The 16,832-nt window shown below is 46.9% G+C and overlaps 1 protein-coding gene across 7 annotated transcripts; it reads right to left on the minus strand.

Moving 5' to 3' along the window:
• Positions 1–487: 487 nt before the first annotated feature.
• Positions 488–16,373, minus strand: CDK20 (cyclin dependent kinase 20). 7 transcript variants are annotated; one of them, XM_080988275.1, is made up of 9 exons: positions 16,355–16,373; positions 12,162–12,244; positions 11,934–12,047; positions 9,004–9,192; positions 8,733–8,854; positions 8,388–8,450; positions 4,625–4,748; positions 4,332–4,487; positions 488–1,135 (listed from the first exon to the last, which is right to left on the minus strand). In XM_080988275.1, exons 1-9 carry the CDS (start codon positions 16,356–16,358, stop codon positions 947–949), a joined length of 1,044 nt encoding a protein of 347 aa, XP_080844401.1. In that variant the 5' UTR covers positions 16,359–16,373; the 3' UTR covers positions 488–946. The 7 variants fall into 7 exon arrangements, with proteins under 7 accessions (XP_080844401.1, XP_080844407.1, XP_080844404.1 ...); XM_080988281.1 differs by lacking the exon at positions 16,355–16,373 and adding an exon at positions 14,674–14,683; XM_080988278.1 differs by lacking the exon at positions 16,355–16,373 and adding an exon at positions 14,007–14,052.
• Between the last annotated feature and the right edge of the window lie 459 nt (positions 16,374–16,832).

Here is a 16,832-nt window from a genome sequence, read left to right on the forward strand (position 1 = left end):
AAGCTCATACCAATAACTAACTTAGTTGGTCTCTAAGGTGCTACTGGAAGGAATTATTTTATTTATTTTATTTTGTTTCGACTACGGCAGACCAACACGGCTACCTACCTGTAACAAGAATCATTTAATGACTCTGATTTCTTTCGCACGCTATAAAGCTAATGGTTGTGGCATCTGAATGGCTATTCTTGCTTTTTCTACAGTGGAGACCACCTACCCATCAATTCCTCTCGGCTTGTTCCATTCCCCTCTTATGGCTGCCCCCACAAAACAATCGTTTCTGCATCAGCTCCGGAGTTTACACATGAGATCACATTCTAAACCATGCCAGGACTGAAAAGCCTTTTGAACAGGGCAAAGCAAACACCCAAAAGAGCCACTGGGATATTTTAATGGCAAACCCAGCAAGCCACACCCACCATGTACCATATTCCTTAACAAAGCAAGTTCACCGTCTTTGATCCAAGAAAGAGACCAGGAATTTGGCTCACTGTTTTAACAAATCATTTAATTACAAAACGTTGCTACGGAGCTGCTACAAAAGAGCTTCACCACAGAACCAGGGAGCTAAAAGCACCCCAAAGTCCTGGAAGGAAAGGTCCAAAGTGGTGGTTTTTATGCAGAAGAGGCTGGCAAGGCCAACTTGTCTGGCAGCCCTTTGTGCCCAAGGTTTCCAACTCTGCTCCAGAGGAATAAGGAATTGGTCCACTCCTGCCCTGAACAGGGCTCCTGTCTCTTTCACAGCAGCATCAAGGGGGATTTCAGGCAAGAGACGTTTCCCTTGTCCACACTGGCAGCTGCCCCGCTCCAGTTCTGTCTTCTGCCACCCCGTTCCTGCCAGTTCAACGAAGCGGCTCAATCCTGCTTAAGATGAACTAGCTCTCCTGACCCAAGAGAGGGGCAGCAGAAATCCCACTGCCCCACGAAGAGCAAAGAGATCCTCTTTTCATACGTCAACCACGTAAGGCGCCACAAGCTCCAGGTCCACCACCGACTCCTCCAGAGGCTGCTCCACATGGAAATCACGCTGGTGCTGGGGGCCCTGGTGGGCTTTTTTGCCCCCACGCTGAGGGATGGGCAGCTCCAGGTGGTGGGCCGGCAGCGGGGGAGTGAAGAAATAGGGGTGCAACAGCGCCTGCAGAAGGAAAGGAAGTACAGAATGGCTGGGCTGGATGAAGCCAAGGGCTGTGCGATTGCCATAAAACTTAGGGAACAAGCTGTGCTATCATAATGATTAAGGTTTTAAATGATAATTATAGGTTATATGTTAATGACTAAGTTTTAATTTGTATATTTTTTAACTGTAGCTATATCTGTACAGTGGTACCTCGGGTTACATACACTTCAGGTGACATACGCTTCAGGTTACAGACTCCGCTAACCTAGAAATAGGGCTTCAGGTTAAGAACTTTGCTTCAGGATGAGAACAGAAATTGTGCTCTGGCGGTGCGGCAGCAGCAGGAGGCCCTATTAGCTAAAGTGCTGCTTCAGGTTAAGAACAGTTTCAGGTTAAGAACGGACCTCCGGAACGAATTAAGAACTTAACCCAAGGTACCACTGTATTGTCCCCGTTATAACCTAATTGCAAATTCAAATGTATCCCTATTGTGTTTTATGACTTCCTTGATATTGTATGTGGGCTGGAACTGGTCTGTGACCGAAATAATAAATTCATTCATTCAGGGGTGCAATAGCGCCTGGAGAAGGAAGTACAAAATGGCTGGGCTGGATGAAGCCAAGGGCCAACTAGCCCACCAAGCAAATCCTCCACCAAGAATCTAAGGAGTGGTAGTTTATCCTTCAAAGAGCTATGGTTCCCAGCACCCTTAATAAACTACAATTCCCAGGATCCCTTGGGGGAGCCATGTGCTTCAAGCGTCTGGTGTGCCTGCAGCCCAGAAGCAGCCAGCAAAAAGAGGTCTCTGCCAGCTCACAGGCTTGAAGGTAATGATGGGTTTCTCCACATTTGCTTTAACACAAGGTATTCAGAGGTAAACCAAGTTGTGCATGGAGGCTGAAGAAGGTCCTGTGCATGCAAACTGGGATCTCATCGATACCATACATTTAAAGCACATTTAACACACATTTAAAGACTTTCCTCAATGAATCCTGGGAACTGTCCTTTGTTAAGGGTGCTAGGAATTGCAGCTCAGTGAGAGGTAAGCTACCATTTCCAGGATTCTCTAGGACAGAGGTTTTCAACCAGTGTGCCGTGGTCCCTTGGGTTGCTTTGAATGATGGTCTGGGGTGCTGTGGGCAACCCTGGCCTCTGTCCCTCTTTCCTTCCCTCTCTCCTCTGATGTCCTCTTGTTTCTCTGCCTCCCAAAGGCTTGCACAGCTGTTTGTTGCAGCAGCCCTGGCTGCAAGTTCCCCAGGCGAATGGTGCCTCTGGAGCTGGCCATGGGGGGCTGGTTGCCAGGAGCTGAGGCAGCCTTGGAGTAAGGAAGCAAGCGGACTAGGGAGCCCGGCCAGCCAGTCCACCAGCCCTTGCTGTTGGGAATGGACAGACAGGTCCCAGGCCCCTAAGGGGCAGTGTGAGAAGGCACCTCTCTTTGGGGCAGATGGGGCAGATCAGAGACCAAAGACGGTACCAGTGGCTGCCCAGAGGACTCCCAAGGAGAGGGGAGAGGAGGCTGAGGGAACGCGCCACAAAGGAGGGTGTTTGAAAAAGGGTGAGAGGCAGCAGGACTGCAAGAAGTTTTGCAAGGAGGATTGTGCAAAATATTGCAGAGAAGATTATGAAGAGAATTATTAGTTCAGGACAATTTAAAGTAATAAGGAAATTAAGAAACGTAGTTTAAGTGATAAAGATTGAAAAATCTTCAGATGTGGTTGATGGAAGTTCAAAACGTTGTATAAGTTAAGAAAATATGTTATATAACTGCTGGAAATGATATGTAAAAATTAATAAAAATATATTTAAAAAAATGAAAAAGGGTGAGAGGCTGCCAGCTCTGCAGGCAAGGGGTGACATAACTGGGCTCCTGAGCCCCACAGGGGTGCCACAGAAAGAATGTAGTTGGTCAAAGGAGCCATAGACTCAAAAAGGTTGAAAATCTCTGTGCATCCCCTTTTCTTCCTGTCCCTAATGTCTCAACAAATGAAACTGATTTGTAAAAACGTTACATGAAAAAAAAAAAATACAAGAGAGAGAGACATTGCACATACTTTTGTAAATCAATAAAATCTTTAATAAAAATACATTTTAAAAAACACCTCTGTGCAAAGTGGAAGACTTTTAAGTGTATTGTGTAGAAATGACCTGGAACCTAGACTGTCTCTTCCCTTCCCCTCCATTACCCCCCCACCCCACCCCCCACACATTTCTTCGTTATCTGAACTTCAATTACTAATTGCCATTCATGCATCTAAATAAATAGCCACATTCAAGCAGTGAGCTGGGTGTCCTCTCACCCCCTCACTTGGGGAACATGGGAAAGCCAGGCCCCATGAAAGTCCAATGGAAATAGACTGGGGTGCCCTCTGGTGGCAATTTGGAGCACAACAACTGCCCTTTCCATTGAGTGTTCCAAGCATGTGTTGATGTGAGATGCATCTCCCCTGGCCCAGAAAAGAACGCACGTACAGTGGTACCTCTGGTTGCGAACGGGATCCATTCCAGAGGCCCGTTCACAACATGAGCAGAATGCAACCCAGGTCTGCGCGGGCAGCAATTTGCCGCTTCTGCACATGTGCATGATGTCATTTTGCGCATATGCGCAAGCGGAAAAACCCGGAAGTAACTTCCAGGTCGCCGCGGGACGCAACCTGAAAACGCTCAACCTGAAGCAAACGTAACATGAGGTATGACTGTATTTAAAAGAGGCATGTATTCATGGTGAAGGCCTCTTCCAGGACACCTGGAGAGCACATTCTAGAGGGGAATTGGGTCTCTTGGAGCACATGATTCCCCCAGTTGCCAGTTCCCCATGCTCCCCAAAGGGACAAAAGGAAGGAACCACGGGGCAGGGACAACCCAACGCCAGGACTATTCCAAGCACCAATTCCGTGTGATCCGTGTAGGATGCACATTCGCAACCCGCAACATTCGCAACCCATGTCTGCGCATGCACGGGTTGCGATTCGGCGCTTCTGCATATGCACAAAGCACAATTTAGCGCTTCTGCGCATGCACAACCGCCAAAACCCGGAAGTAACCTGTTCCGGTACTTCCGGGTTTCAGCGGTCCGCAGCCCGAAAAAATGCAGCCTGAAGCGGCTGTAACCCGAGGTATGACTGTACTCACTTCCTACAACCCAACAGATTTCCTCGCCCTGTTCCCTGCTCTGGTATCTGCAAAGGCCAGCTAGAAACCTCCTTGCATCTCTTACCTGTGCTGCCTGAACACGCTGCTTGGAAGGGTAGACCAGGAACTGTTTCAGGAGATGCACAGCTTGTGGGGAGGCGTCGGGCACCACCTGCTCCAGAGGAATTGGCAGCTTCTCTTTGAAGGAAATCTTGTTGTAGTCGGGCAATTCTGTGATCTCCTGCTCCCAAACAGAAGTTGGGAAACGTGAGCTCTCAAGCTTCTCTGTTTTTAAACTGCCCCCATTCCTCCCAGAGACAAAAGCACGGGACGCTGACCCGCAACCCCTGTGGGCAATACCATAACTACCAAACCCACCGGCCAGATCTTCTGGTTGGGGGTCCCAAGGACTCGGAGGACACAGCACAGCTGCTCAATATCGTTTTCTCCGGGGAAAAGTGGGGAGTTGTTGAGAAGTTCGGCAAAGATGCATCCCACAGCCCTGGTCAAACGAGAGAGAGGGTGGGCAGCCGAAGCAGGGTCAAAAGAGGGGTCAAATGCACAAGGCTCAGAAACCAACCACATCCTTGTTTTGGGTTCTGCACTGCATATTCAAACTGGTGTGGAACTGGACAGTTTTGTACTGCTGCAAGGATGTGAAGAAATTTTGGATTTCTAGCTGAGAGGCTTGATAGTTAAATAGGCACCAAACTGGCTTCGTTTTATAGTGTATATGTCTTCCACACACAGAGACACCCCAAGCAAATCCTATGAAAGGTTTATGTAACCTGCCTTTTTTATTTTGTAAACTCCTTAGAAGCCTATTTGGGCACGGGGGCCACTGGGGCGCCTTGGAAGATGGCTGACAATACCATCTATCTAGCTTGTACGAGGTAATTAGAGGCTGATTATGGGGAGTAAAATCAGTCTCCCTCGTCTTCCCTGGGAAGGGGAAGATGCTGTACTCGCCCGCGGTTGCCATAAATCACCCCCGAGTTCGATTGAAGGAGGGGGTGAGGCACTGGGCGGAAAGCCCTCAAACAGGCTCGGAACTCTCGGAAGCTACTTTCAGGAGCGAATCTGGTTGCGTTGCTTAAAAAGAAACAATTGGAGAAAGTAAACGCACATGCTTCAAGAGAGGTCAGGAGTGTTTTTATCTGCTAATTATTTTACCACTGAGATGAAGAAGATTGGGACAGAAGGAATAGAGATAACATCAGAGAATCACAGACATGTTGGTAGGTGGAACGGAACGGAAAGGAAAGGGGGGGGAGACCTTTTACTTTCTTATGTGATTAATTTAACAACCCTCCCTCTTAAAGAACTGTCTCTGTTTTGATCTGCTAATAATTTTACCACTGAGAACGGGATAGAAGGAACAGAGATAACATCAGAGAATGGTAGACATATTGGTACGAGGAACGGAACGGAAAGGGGGGGGGAGACTTTCTACTTTTTCATGTGATTAATTTAACAACCCTCCCCCTTAAAGAACCGTCTCAACGACTAATTTGCAAGAGGGATTAAAAATGAACTGTGTGGGGGGGAAAATAATATGAATTGAAGGTTTTATTCTGTGAAAGATTTGGAAAAGAAAAGAGTCTCTCTCTGACGCAGCAAGAAATCGGATTTGATATGGACAGGCAGACCTTCGCTGCAGGATACAGGGTCTAGGGAGGAAGAGCCGTAGATCGGTTATCAGTTTGGGATCGTAAATTTGAAAGGCTACCCTCCTGGAGGACTAATTTACGATGCAGCGGGTCTGGAAAGTTAATGAGCGGACATTTAGACTGTATTTCATCGGAGTGACAAGATGGCGTGTCTGCTCGAACGAATGCCCTGATTATTGGATTTCTGTGAGAGATTTACGAGAGAGCATTACAAAAGCCCACACAGAGATATAAACTGTTTCTTTCAACCCACTTGTGGAGAGAACTCGGAGGTGATAGAAAAGGAAAATGAGTAACAACAAAGAGTTGAGAAGATGGGACTGAAAAACATCAGGAAAGCAGCAGAAATATAGATGAATGGACTCCGGCCGATCGAGAAGCATGAGTATCCCCCACAAAAATTTATAATCTGGAAAATATTTGGACTTTATGATGTGTATTGATATAATTTGGACTAATTGGTATGATATGTGTAATTTGGTAAATGGAAACTTAATAAAAATTATTTTTTTTTTTAAAAAAAAGAAGCAGCCTATTTGGGCACTAAGCAGTACATAAACAAGTATTATATGTGTTCCTCATGCTCACAAAGCCACAGCTGACAAGATTCCTTCTGCACGATGGCTAAACCAGTTGATCTCTGTTGTATATCATTGCCCTGAGGTTCATCTTGGGCTCCAATATAACTTTTAATTTTAATAATAATATTTTATTTATACTCCACCCATCTGGCTGGGTTTCCCCAGCCACTCTGGGGGGCTCCCAACAAAATATTAATACAATAAAACATCAAACATTAAAAATGTCCCTAAACAGGGCTGCCTTCAGATGTCTTAAAGTCAGAGAGTTGTTTATTTCCTTAACATCTGATGGGAGGGCATTCCACAGGGCGGGCGCCACTACCGAGAAGGCCCTCCGACTGGTTCCCTGTAACCTCACAGTGTGGGAACCACCCGAAGGCCCTTGGAGCTGGACCTCAGGGTCCACGATGGGGGTGGAGACGCTCCTTCGGGTATACTGGGACGAGGCCGTTTATATGTGCAGCAGCAACTCCAGGCTGATGCACTCACTAGCCAAAAGTCATATGTGCCTAGGAAATCAGGGGGGGGGGGGAGTGTTTCAGCAGCAACAGACACCCTCATTATCTCACCCCCCACATGCTGCACTGTCACTGGCTGCACACAGTAAATCTGTAACAGTTGCTTAGGAACTGCAAGACTTGTTCATTCACTACCGTTCAGGTCCACCAAGAGAAAGGTGGCCGGTCTGTCCCGCTACACTGAGGACACCATCTGAGCCCTCCTCCTGTATGGAGTGGGATGAATTTCCCAGCCTTAGGAAGAGAGATTTGTAAGACAGCATGGGGATGGAAGGATTCTGCACAGCAGAGACGGGTGTTATGAGAATTATAAGGTCTAAGATATAAAATAAATGTACCAGCCAAACACATATAAACCACATGTCTGAATCAGTACAGGAAAAATCCTGAAACCATTTTGTCTCTTCCAAATTGACCTCGGATATTTCTCTGCAAGGTCGAAGGGAATGAGGAGCCTCCCCATTGTCTCTTTGCTCACAAATCCTGTCTCCAGGGCACATTTAAGATATGAATAGGGTGATCCTGTGACCTGGATTCAGGAACTGAGTAGTTATCATAAAAAAAGAGTGGCCAGGATGCCCAGGTAATCCAAACAGGTAACCTGGCAAACAAGAAGAAGAAGAAGAAGAAGAAGAAGAAGAGGAGGAGGAGTTTGGATTTGATATCCCGCCTTTCACTCCCTTTAAGGAGTCTCAAAGCGGCTAACATTCTCCTTTCCCTTCCTCCCCCACAACAAACACTCTGTGAGGTGAGTGGGGCTGAGAGACTTCAGAGAAGTGTGACTAGCCCAAGGTCACCCAGCAGCTGCATGTGGAGGAGCGGAGACGCGAACCCTGTTCCCCAGATTAGGAGACTACCGCTCTTAACCACTACACCACACTGGTAAACAAGATAAAAACAACGCACTCAGATTTCTGTTGTAGTCCGCCCCTTCTCTGATGTACGTATGATGTATTGGGGGGTGGTCTTGGGCTCCAGGGAGGGCAGTTCAAAAGTCTATATAAGGGTTCAGGATGCTCTTCCTGCCTCCTGTGTGTGGGGGGAGCACTCTGTTGCAATGGGTTTAATAAAGATCAGGCTTACTAGCTGCTTTGCTTCTCAATATTCTCTGCTTTGCATCTGTTATTTTCTCCTACCAATAGAAAACCTAAAACAGGACTCTATTTGGGCTCTTGGGTACCCCATAAGGGGAAAGAGCAGTTTTTTTCTTATAACATGGGGAAGCTGTGGTGAGCCTTCAGGCGTCCGTCATCCGCAGCAGACAGCATGGCCAATGGTCAGAGATGATGGGAGATGTAGTCCAACAACATCTGGAGGGCCACAGATTCTCCATCCCTGCTTTTGTAGCAAAAGACAGGGCAAATATACTCACCAGAGATCCACACCTTCATCATATTTCCGAGCACCGTACAGGAGTTCGGGAGCCCGGTACCACCTAATACAGAAAGGTTAGGTGAGTCACATCTTTGAGCGTACCAAAACGCATTCGCCCCTAGTGCTTCCCAGCTCCAGCTACCAGGCTCAACACTGCTCACTAATCTCAAGAGACAGTTCCTGGCAGCCATCAGACTCCACAGCATTCTCAATGCTAAGCCAGACTGCAAGCGCCATGGAAGGAGAGCTGTTTCTTGTTGTGGTCATTCCAGCAGGAGCAAGGGGTTGGCTCTCCCTTCCCTGGCTTTATGCTCAGCCCACACCCCTGCCCATCCCGACTCACCTGGTGGCCACTTGGTGGCTGTACAGTCTCTCTCCATCGCTGGTGAACACCCTGGCCAGCCCAAAATCAGCAATTTTCAGCTGACCCGTGGAGCTGATCAGCAAATTGGCCGGTTTCAGATCCTGAAAAGGACAGGGAGGAGTTCGGAAATACCTGCAGTTTTTAATGGGAGAGCCAAGGGGTGAAGAGGAGTACAGCGCGAACAGGTGAGAAAAGGGGAGATGGGATCTCGGGGAGAAGAAAGCAATCTGGGAGCCAGAGCAGGCCTCACCCGATGCATGATGGAGTTGGCGTGGCAGAAGTCCACCCCTTTGAGCAGCATCAGCATGTAGCCTTTGACCTGGGCCTCGGTGAGGGGCTGCTCCGAGTTGCGGATGACCTCCGACAAGTCAGACAGCATGTATTCGAAGACGAGCACAAAGCCTGTGCCGTGGGGGAAGAAATCCTTCAGCTTCACCACCTGGGGAGAGGGAGAGAAGGAGTTGCCTTCCGACTCTTCAATGTGTAGTGGCCAAAAGGCCGAGAGACTAGAATGGGAAATCAAGTTGATGGGACTATGCCGAAATGGCACAATTAACTGGGAAGCTCAGGAATCAAGAAGAAATTTTAAAAAGAATGGGAAATGTTTCTAATGCATATACAAAATCATTGTAAACAGGTCAAAACATTAGCAGGATTTTAAATACACTTGTAATGTAGCAGAATGTATAGATAAGATGAAAAATTGGAGAAGTATTGATATGCAGTTGAAAATAGAATCAAAAGGACCCATGGAAGGGATGGGGGGAAGTCAGAAGATTCAGAGTAATCTCGATATTTGGATTTTGTACTGTTTTTTGATGTATGTTTATTTTATTTTTATTTATCCTTTGTTAAAAAATAAAATAAAAAGATCATTAAAGAAAGAAAGGGAGGCCGAGAGAGAAATAAGGAAGTCCTCACAGGAACAGAGGAGCAGAACTCCAGGTTTCGGGCAGCAAACCTTCCCAGCCCTTTCTGGAGATGCCGATGGGGGTCAAATCTGGAATCTTCTGTATGCACAGCAGATCCTTTACAACTGTGTCGCGGCCCTTGCCCCTCAAATCCCACCTCAGCCATAAACCAATGAAATGGCTTTAGGCACATCTTTGCCTCAGCATCAGCCCTACCCCCCTTCTCCAATATTTATTTATTACGTTTATACCCCACCTATTTCTCCAATGAGGCATACAAAGTTATTCCCCCTCATTTAATCCTCGCAACAACCCTGAGAGGCAGTGACTGGCCCAAGGCAACCCAGTGAGCTTTATGGACGATTGAGGATACGAACCCCTGTTTCTCATGTCCTAGTCCACCACACTGGAGGCAATACAGTGGTACCTCTGGTTACGTACTTAATTCGTTCCGGAGGTCCGTTCTTAACCTGAAACTGTTCTTAGCCTGAGGTACCACTTTAGCTAATGGGGCCTCCCACTGCCACCGCGCGATTTCTGTTCTCATCCTAAAGCAAAGTTCTTAACCCGAGGTAATATTTATGGGTTAGCAGAGTCTGTAACCTGAAGCGTATTTAACCTGAAGCGTATGTAACCCGAGGTACCACTGCAATTGCATTGACCTACCTTACAAGTTTGCTTCAAGGTTGCAGAAAGGTAACGTATGCAAAGCACACCTGAGCTCTTGAAAGAATGTTAATATGGCCAGGCCCCTCACTTTCAGGGTCTCTGGAGCTTTAATGCGGTCATTGTTTCCCAAAACAAAGGCCGAAATTCTGTATCTGGAATTAGTTTGGCCAAACACAGCTTAATTTAAATGCTTTGGTGCAGCTTGGGTTTTGCAAGCCCCTTTTCTTTCTTTGCTGAATTTGGAACTAGAAAGGGCTTGAAAAAAGGAGAGTAGGGATACGCAAATACCAAACTAAGGTCTCCAGTACATGCATGGAGAACTCATACAGAGTTCCATGTGTGCAAGGGAACCCCATAAAGCATTAGACTGAAAACAATGAGCTACGCTACCATCAGGGAATCTCTGCTCCTGACCAGGTCAATTCCCCAATCCCAATTCCCCAGCAATCAGCATTTTCTATGTTTTTGGCAAAAATTATGAGCAATTCTTTATTTGGTGGTTTGTATTTCACAATTACAGTTCTTAAGGTATTCATAGATCCTAACTACAGTGAGGGGGGAAAGTATTTGATCCCCTGCTAGATTTGCCTGTTTGGCCTCTGATGAAGATATGACCAGTCCATAATTTTAATGGTAGGTTTACTGTAGCTGTGAGCGACAGAACAACAACAGGAAAACCCCCAGAAACCCAGAAGACAAAAGTCAGAGACTGATGTGCATTATAATGGACTAGTCATTTCTTCATCAGAGGGAAAACAGGCAAATTTAGCAGGGGATCAAATACTTCCCCCCCTCACTGTACATCCCTACTGCTGAATCAATACTAGCTGACCTGGTTCCCTCTTCCACTTGAACCAGAACAATGCGACAGTCTGGTGTTTGATCCTAACACTGATAACCCATATCCCTGACAGGACAGCTGCCCCAAACTCAGCACAGTCTTTGCCACAACCCAAGAGAGAGAAATAGTAATGTCAACCACATCTCACAGCTAGAAATACATGAGCACCTTGTTTCGTATGCTTTGAACAATAAACCTGCCACGTTGTTATGCTATAAGATCACGTCCTCTGATGTAGAATTGGATAATTTGCGTTTCAGTGTGTGTTTTTCTTCTCACCCCACCCCACCCCACTCCAAGGTTTCCAGCCCTCATGTTTCCAAAAAAAAAGGCTTAACGCAGAGAGGGCTTGGATGAACTTTCCACTGATTCCCTCATCATAACCATTATCTATTTCTGGTGAACATTCACCATCCTCTGCCTCCCATCTTTATGAAACAATTCTTATCGCTGTTCTTTTTCCGGGCCTAGACAAAATCTCATACAGTGCGACAAATATTTTAAAATGCAAACGTGCAATTTTTTAAAAAAACAACAACTGGCAAACGAAAGCAGATTTGTCCAGTTGGCACAATTTCATTTGCATCTTACTGCAGTAGCATGGAGCTCCAGATCCACGGTTTAAGAAACTAGCAGCTTTGGCCAACTAACACAATTTATTTCTAAGGCTATCGTAACCCAAACCACATCCTCCCTTCTTCTCAGCCTAAGGTAAACTGAGGTAAACACACACAAAAGAAATTCAAACCGGCTACTCACGTGTTGATTTTCCTCAATCTCCTGGAGGGCTTTGATCTCCCGAAGTGCTTGATTGGGGATCCCATCCTCTAACTTGCGGAGAGCCACCTTCTTCAGGGCAACAGTCTCACCTGTCTGCAGTGAAAGAAACCCAAAAGCCCTCTACTCCCCTGCTTGACTCATTCTTCTCCCCGAGCTTGAGAAAAATACCAAGAGTCAATCCCTGGTGAAAGGTGAGACTCCACTTACTTCTATGTTCTTGGCTTTGAAAACGATCCCATGGGCTCCTTCTCCAATGCGGCCTAGGATGCTATATTGGTCCATGGTGGCCTCTATTTGTAGAAAAGGGAATTCAATCACAATGCAGGATTTAACTTCCTTCCGCAGGGCCTGTAAGACAGAGCTATTCCGCCTGGCTTTCAATTTGAACTTAGCCTGATCTTTTATTCCCCTTCCTTCCCTCCCCTCCTCTTTTTATGAAGATTACCCGCTCTGGGCTCCCACAGCTAATTCTCCCCTGGTCTTCTTGTTGGCCCAAATAGGACTAAATTAGCCAGCTAGTCCTGGTGATCATCTAATATTTATTGAATGGATTTTCCCCCAAATTGATTTTTGAATTCTGATTTTGTTATTCACGTTTTATACTGTATTTTATGCTGATTTTTGTTGCATCAATTAAGTGTTTTAAATTTGTTGTTAGCCGCCCTGAGCCCGGTTTTCTGAACTGGGAAGGGCGGGGTATAAATAAATTATTATTATTATTATTATTATTATTATTAATGCATACTCAGTGGTATGTCTCAGCCTCAGATCGCTATAGCTGTGTCTATACATACATTTAATCCTATACTATACATTTAATGCAATAGCAGATCGTTGCAGGGCTACAGATTTCTATACGTATGCCCACACAATAAATTTAATCTGGTTCCAGATTGTCACACTAGTGCAGATATCTATAAATATGTCAAATTTAATTTACTTCCACAGGTCTTCAGCAAAAGTACCAAAGTTGGATGAAGGTAAGCAAAAAAGAAACTGGAAACACTTCACAAAATTACAAGTCTATTTGCGGGAAGCCAAAACTGTTAAGGGCAGACTTTCCAGAAAAAAAACACAGGGAACTTGTAGTTTCTCTTTGCAGAGCTACACCCAACACCCTTAAGAGGTCCATAAATTACCATATAGCAGATATTCAACACAAAAAAACAGTGACAATTTGTTGTTGACAAAGGACAGCTGGACCTCTAAAGGGCCCTCATTACCTTCAGCAGCTTAGGGCCTCATCAAACCTAAATCCGGCCCTGACCCAGGCCATGGTTTTACAGGACGCGGGTGGCGCTGTGGGTTAAACCACAGAGCCTAGGACTTGCCGATCAGAAGGTCGGCGGTTCGAATCCCCGCAATGGGGTGAGCTCCCGTTGTTCGGTCCCTGCTCCTGCCAACCTAGCAGTTCGAAAGCACGTCAAAGTGCAAGTAGATAAATAGGTACCACTCTGGCGGGAAGGTAAATGGTGTTTCCGTGCGCTGCTCTGGTTCGCCAGAAGCGGCTTAGTCATGCTGGCCACATGACCCGGAAGCTGTACGCCGGCTCCCTTGGCCAGTAAAGCGAGATGAGCGCCGCAACCCCAGAGTCGGCCACGACTGGACCTAATGGTCAGGGGTCCCTTTACCTTTACCACACCCCTCCTGCTGCATTCACCCCCCCTTCTCTCAATGGAAAAGCCCCCCTCCGCTTCAGTCCCACAACATCTCCAGAACTAACCCCACAAGGCAAGCCCTTATCCCTGCATGGGATGGGATCCAACATTTGCAGAGATATTTCCTCTCCCGGGTGGGCCAGCCCTGCTTGCAGGAACACACCGGGAGGGAGGGGGTCGCTTCATGCCCTGGAGGATTCGCACTCAGCACTGGGCTGAATCTGGGGGACCCCCAGGCACAGCCCCCAACCAGCCACCTCCACCCCCCATCCCCACCCAGCTTGGCTCCCTGCTAAACTCAGGAATCTGCGCCTGGGGGAGCTCAGGTGGGATACCCACAGGTACAGGCACAGGTACAGCATCCCCGCCAAGGACCCACTGCAAGCATCATCACCTCCTCCTTTCCCATCATGCACCTCTCCCTTCCCCTTCAGCCTCTGGGGCGCAGTCCCGGTGGTTCCCAAACGACAGCTCAGGTTCTCCGTTGCAGCCGGCAACCTCCTCCCTCTGCGGGGCGAAGGTAGTGGAAATATATAGTCTCACATCTCCCCACCTTTTATAGAGGTGGGGGGGGGGCGGAATAGAAAGCTGGACGGGCATCGTCCCACCACCCGCCTATTTAAAGATCTGCATTGCCTTCTCGCCGCCGGCTTCCGCCACTCTCGCCTCTCGCACAGGGGTGGCTAATCGGGAACCGGAAGTGATGGTTGCACGAGGAACCATTCCACCTCTTTGGCCTGGATTCGGGGGGGGGGCAGCCGCGTTGCCTAGCAACCCATCCCCGACGCTTCCCCGACGCTTTGCTTTTAACCCTGTCATCGCCCGGACAGAGCAAACCCCTTAAAGCAGGGGTAGCCAACCCGGGTGCTGGGGTAGGGCGTGTCATTTTAGGGGGTGGTACTTATTTTTGCAAATTTCTTCTGTTGGGCGGGGTCTTGAAAATACGTTTTTGGGTGTGAGGAATTAAAATCTGCTATTATTTTTGTGATTGGACAACATTTTGCTTGGCAAGCCTACGGTTTTGGCACATAAACTGCATTTGGAAAACCAAATAATTTTACCTTCTGAAAATGTCCGGTAATGCTAAACAACAAAAACAATAACAACAACAACAACAAATATTAATAAATAATATAATTGAAATTACTTGGCAATCACTTTTAATGATTTCTATGCAGTTTTACACATCTTTTACTTACCAAGAGTTACCAGAAAAATGCCCATTAAATACCTCCCCCCTTTTCCCTCCTCTATACATCTGTTGTGTGCCACATGTCCCCAGAATATACATGAAAATAAGTAACAAGGAAGACCTGAGTTTCCCCATGGAACAATGTATTATTGCCCCTTCGTATTGCGAGTAATCCTCCGTTATTCCCCTACCCCAGGAATAGACAAACTCCGGCCCTCCAGATGTTTGGGACTACAATTCCCATCATCCCCTGCTAACAAGACCAGTGGTCAGGGATGATGGGAATTGTAGTCCCAAACATCTGGAGGGCCGGAGTTTGCCTATGCCTGTCCTAGCCTGAGATCACTTCGGCAGCTAACCTATTGGGAAGTACCTGAATTTGCCTTTGTTTGCTCAGATGCTCTGCATAGAGCATGGGTAGGCAAACTAAGGCCCAGGGGCCAGATCCAGCCCAATTGCATTCTAAATCTGGCCCGGGGACGGTCTGGGAATCAGCGTGTTTTTTCATGAGTAGAATGTGTCTTTTTTATTTAAAATGCATCTCTGGGTTATTTGTGGGGCACAGGAATTCATTCATTTCCCCCCCCAAAAAAATAGTCCGTCCCCCCCAGAAGGTCTGAGGGACAGTGGACCGGCCCCCTGCTGAAAAAGTTTGCGGACCCCTGGCATAGAGGATGCCTGATTGGCTTCCTGATTGTCTTTATCAAACGCAAATGCTTTGTGTAAAACTGTGTCCGGAACCATGTGAAACTTGCTACATCCTCAGCAATGTCACACCTTGACTTGCCTGAGCCACTGTAACCCTGCCTTATGTGTGCCGTATTTCTGACGTTTGCAAAAGGCGATGTCCTTCATGCCAAAAGGCAAACATTTAAAAAGAGCGTTTTTTTCTTGGTTCTGGGTCCTTCGCCTCCTGACAAAAGGGGGGAGGGCGAGGACTCTGTTGCAACAGATAATAAAAGATCAACTTTGCTTTCACTGGATTTCTGCCTCAGGCAGGTGGAAGAAGGCCTTGCCTGATGAAGTCTCTCCCCTCACCAGTGAGGGTGTGTGCAAGCAACAGTGCCCAAATGCTGGGCCTATGAACTCAGGTCAGCAGAGAACATCCGTAGCCTACCTTTCTGCAAAACCATGTCACACAAAACGACACCACAAAGCCTCCCACTTCACCAACTCTAATGGAACAGCCAGCAACAATTCTGGTTCTCTCCAGACTGGCCTTCTGCTGCCATGACTGGCCAAACACCTAAGAGCTCTCTTTGCCTAGCAGAATCACAGCCAGGATGCGTGGAACAGAACAAGCTGTCTCTGTGCTCACAGCGTTTCACTGCAAGCCAAAAGGGGGGAAATATACCCACAGGTCCTGCAGCCTGCCCCTCACAGCCTCGCATGGGTGTGGGGCTAAAGATTGAGTATTCAATGAGCACCCAGGTGACACCACTCCTTTCTCACCTGCTTACACACACCTGCTGTGCACCCTGGTCAGCGGACTATGTGCTCCTGCGTGTCTCCTTTCGCTATTCACAGGCTGTTTTCCCACAGGTACAGACCCATCCTGCAGACTGTCTTAGGCTGATCACGAGTGAGGTCCACCTCACAGTGAGCAGCGGTGACCAGGATGCTCCCGGCTGTTCTTCCAGGTTATCCGAATGCTGGCAAGCTCAAGTGGTCACATGGATCAGAAGTTGTTTATTGATATTTTATTAGAAGAACTTCAGGTACAAAAATAAAGTAATAAAAGAGGGGAAAAGGGAGAAAGGGGGAAAAAAGTGTGAAAAATTCTATACCTATTGTATGGAAGTTGACAACTGGACAACAAAAAAGGGATTTTCTATGTGCCCTAACTGTGGCCAAAAGATTGATATTGATTAATTGGAACAATAAAGATAGGATCTCCGTTAATCAATGGATTGATGGCATGATGACACTTGCAACATATGAATGGATTAGTTATATAGACATAGACTTTTCTTTGGATATATTGATATTTGGAACAAGCTTATATAAAACACAGTAGGGTACTAATAA

Source organism: Podarcis pityusensis (assembly GCF_964106645.2).
Source record: "Podarcis pityusensis genome assembly, chromosome: 17".
Lineage (NCBI taxonomy): Eukaryota > Metazoa > Chordata > Lepidosauria > Squamata > Lacertidae > Podarcis > Podarcis pityusensis.

What these genes read in the sequence shown, in the direction of transcription:
- CDK20 (XM_080988275.1), bottom strand. An exon ending in CCAACTCCATCATGCATCGG is followed by an intron (nt 8,855 to 9,003) that starts GTGAGGCCTGCT and finishes TGTCCTTTTCAG; the next exon opens with GATCTGAAACCGGCCAATTT. An exon ending in AGCGTGTTCAGGCAGCACAG is followed by an intron (nt 1,136 to 4,331) that starts GTAAGAGATGCA and finishes TTCCTTCTGCAG; the next exon opens with GCGCTGTTGCACCCCTATTT.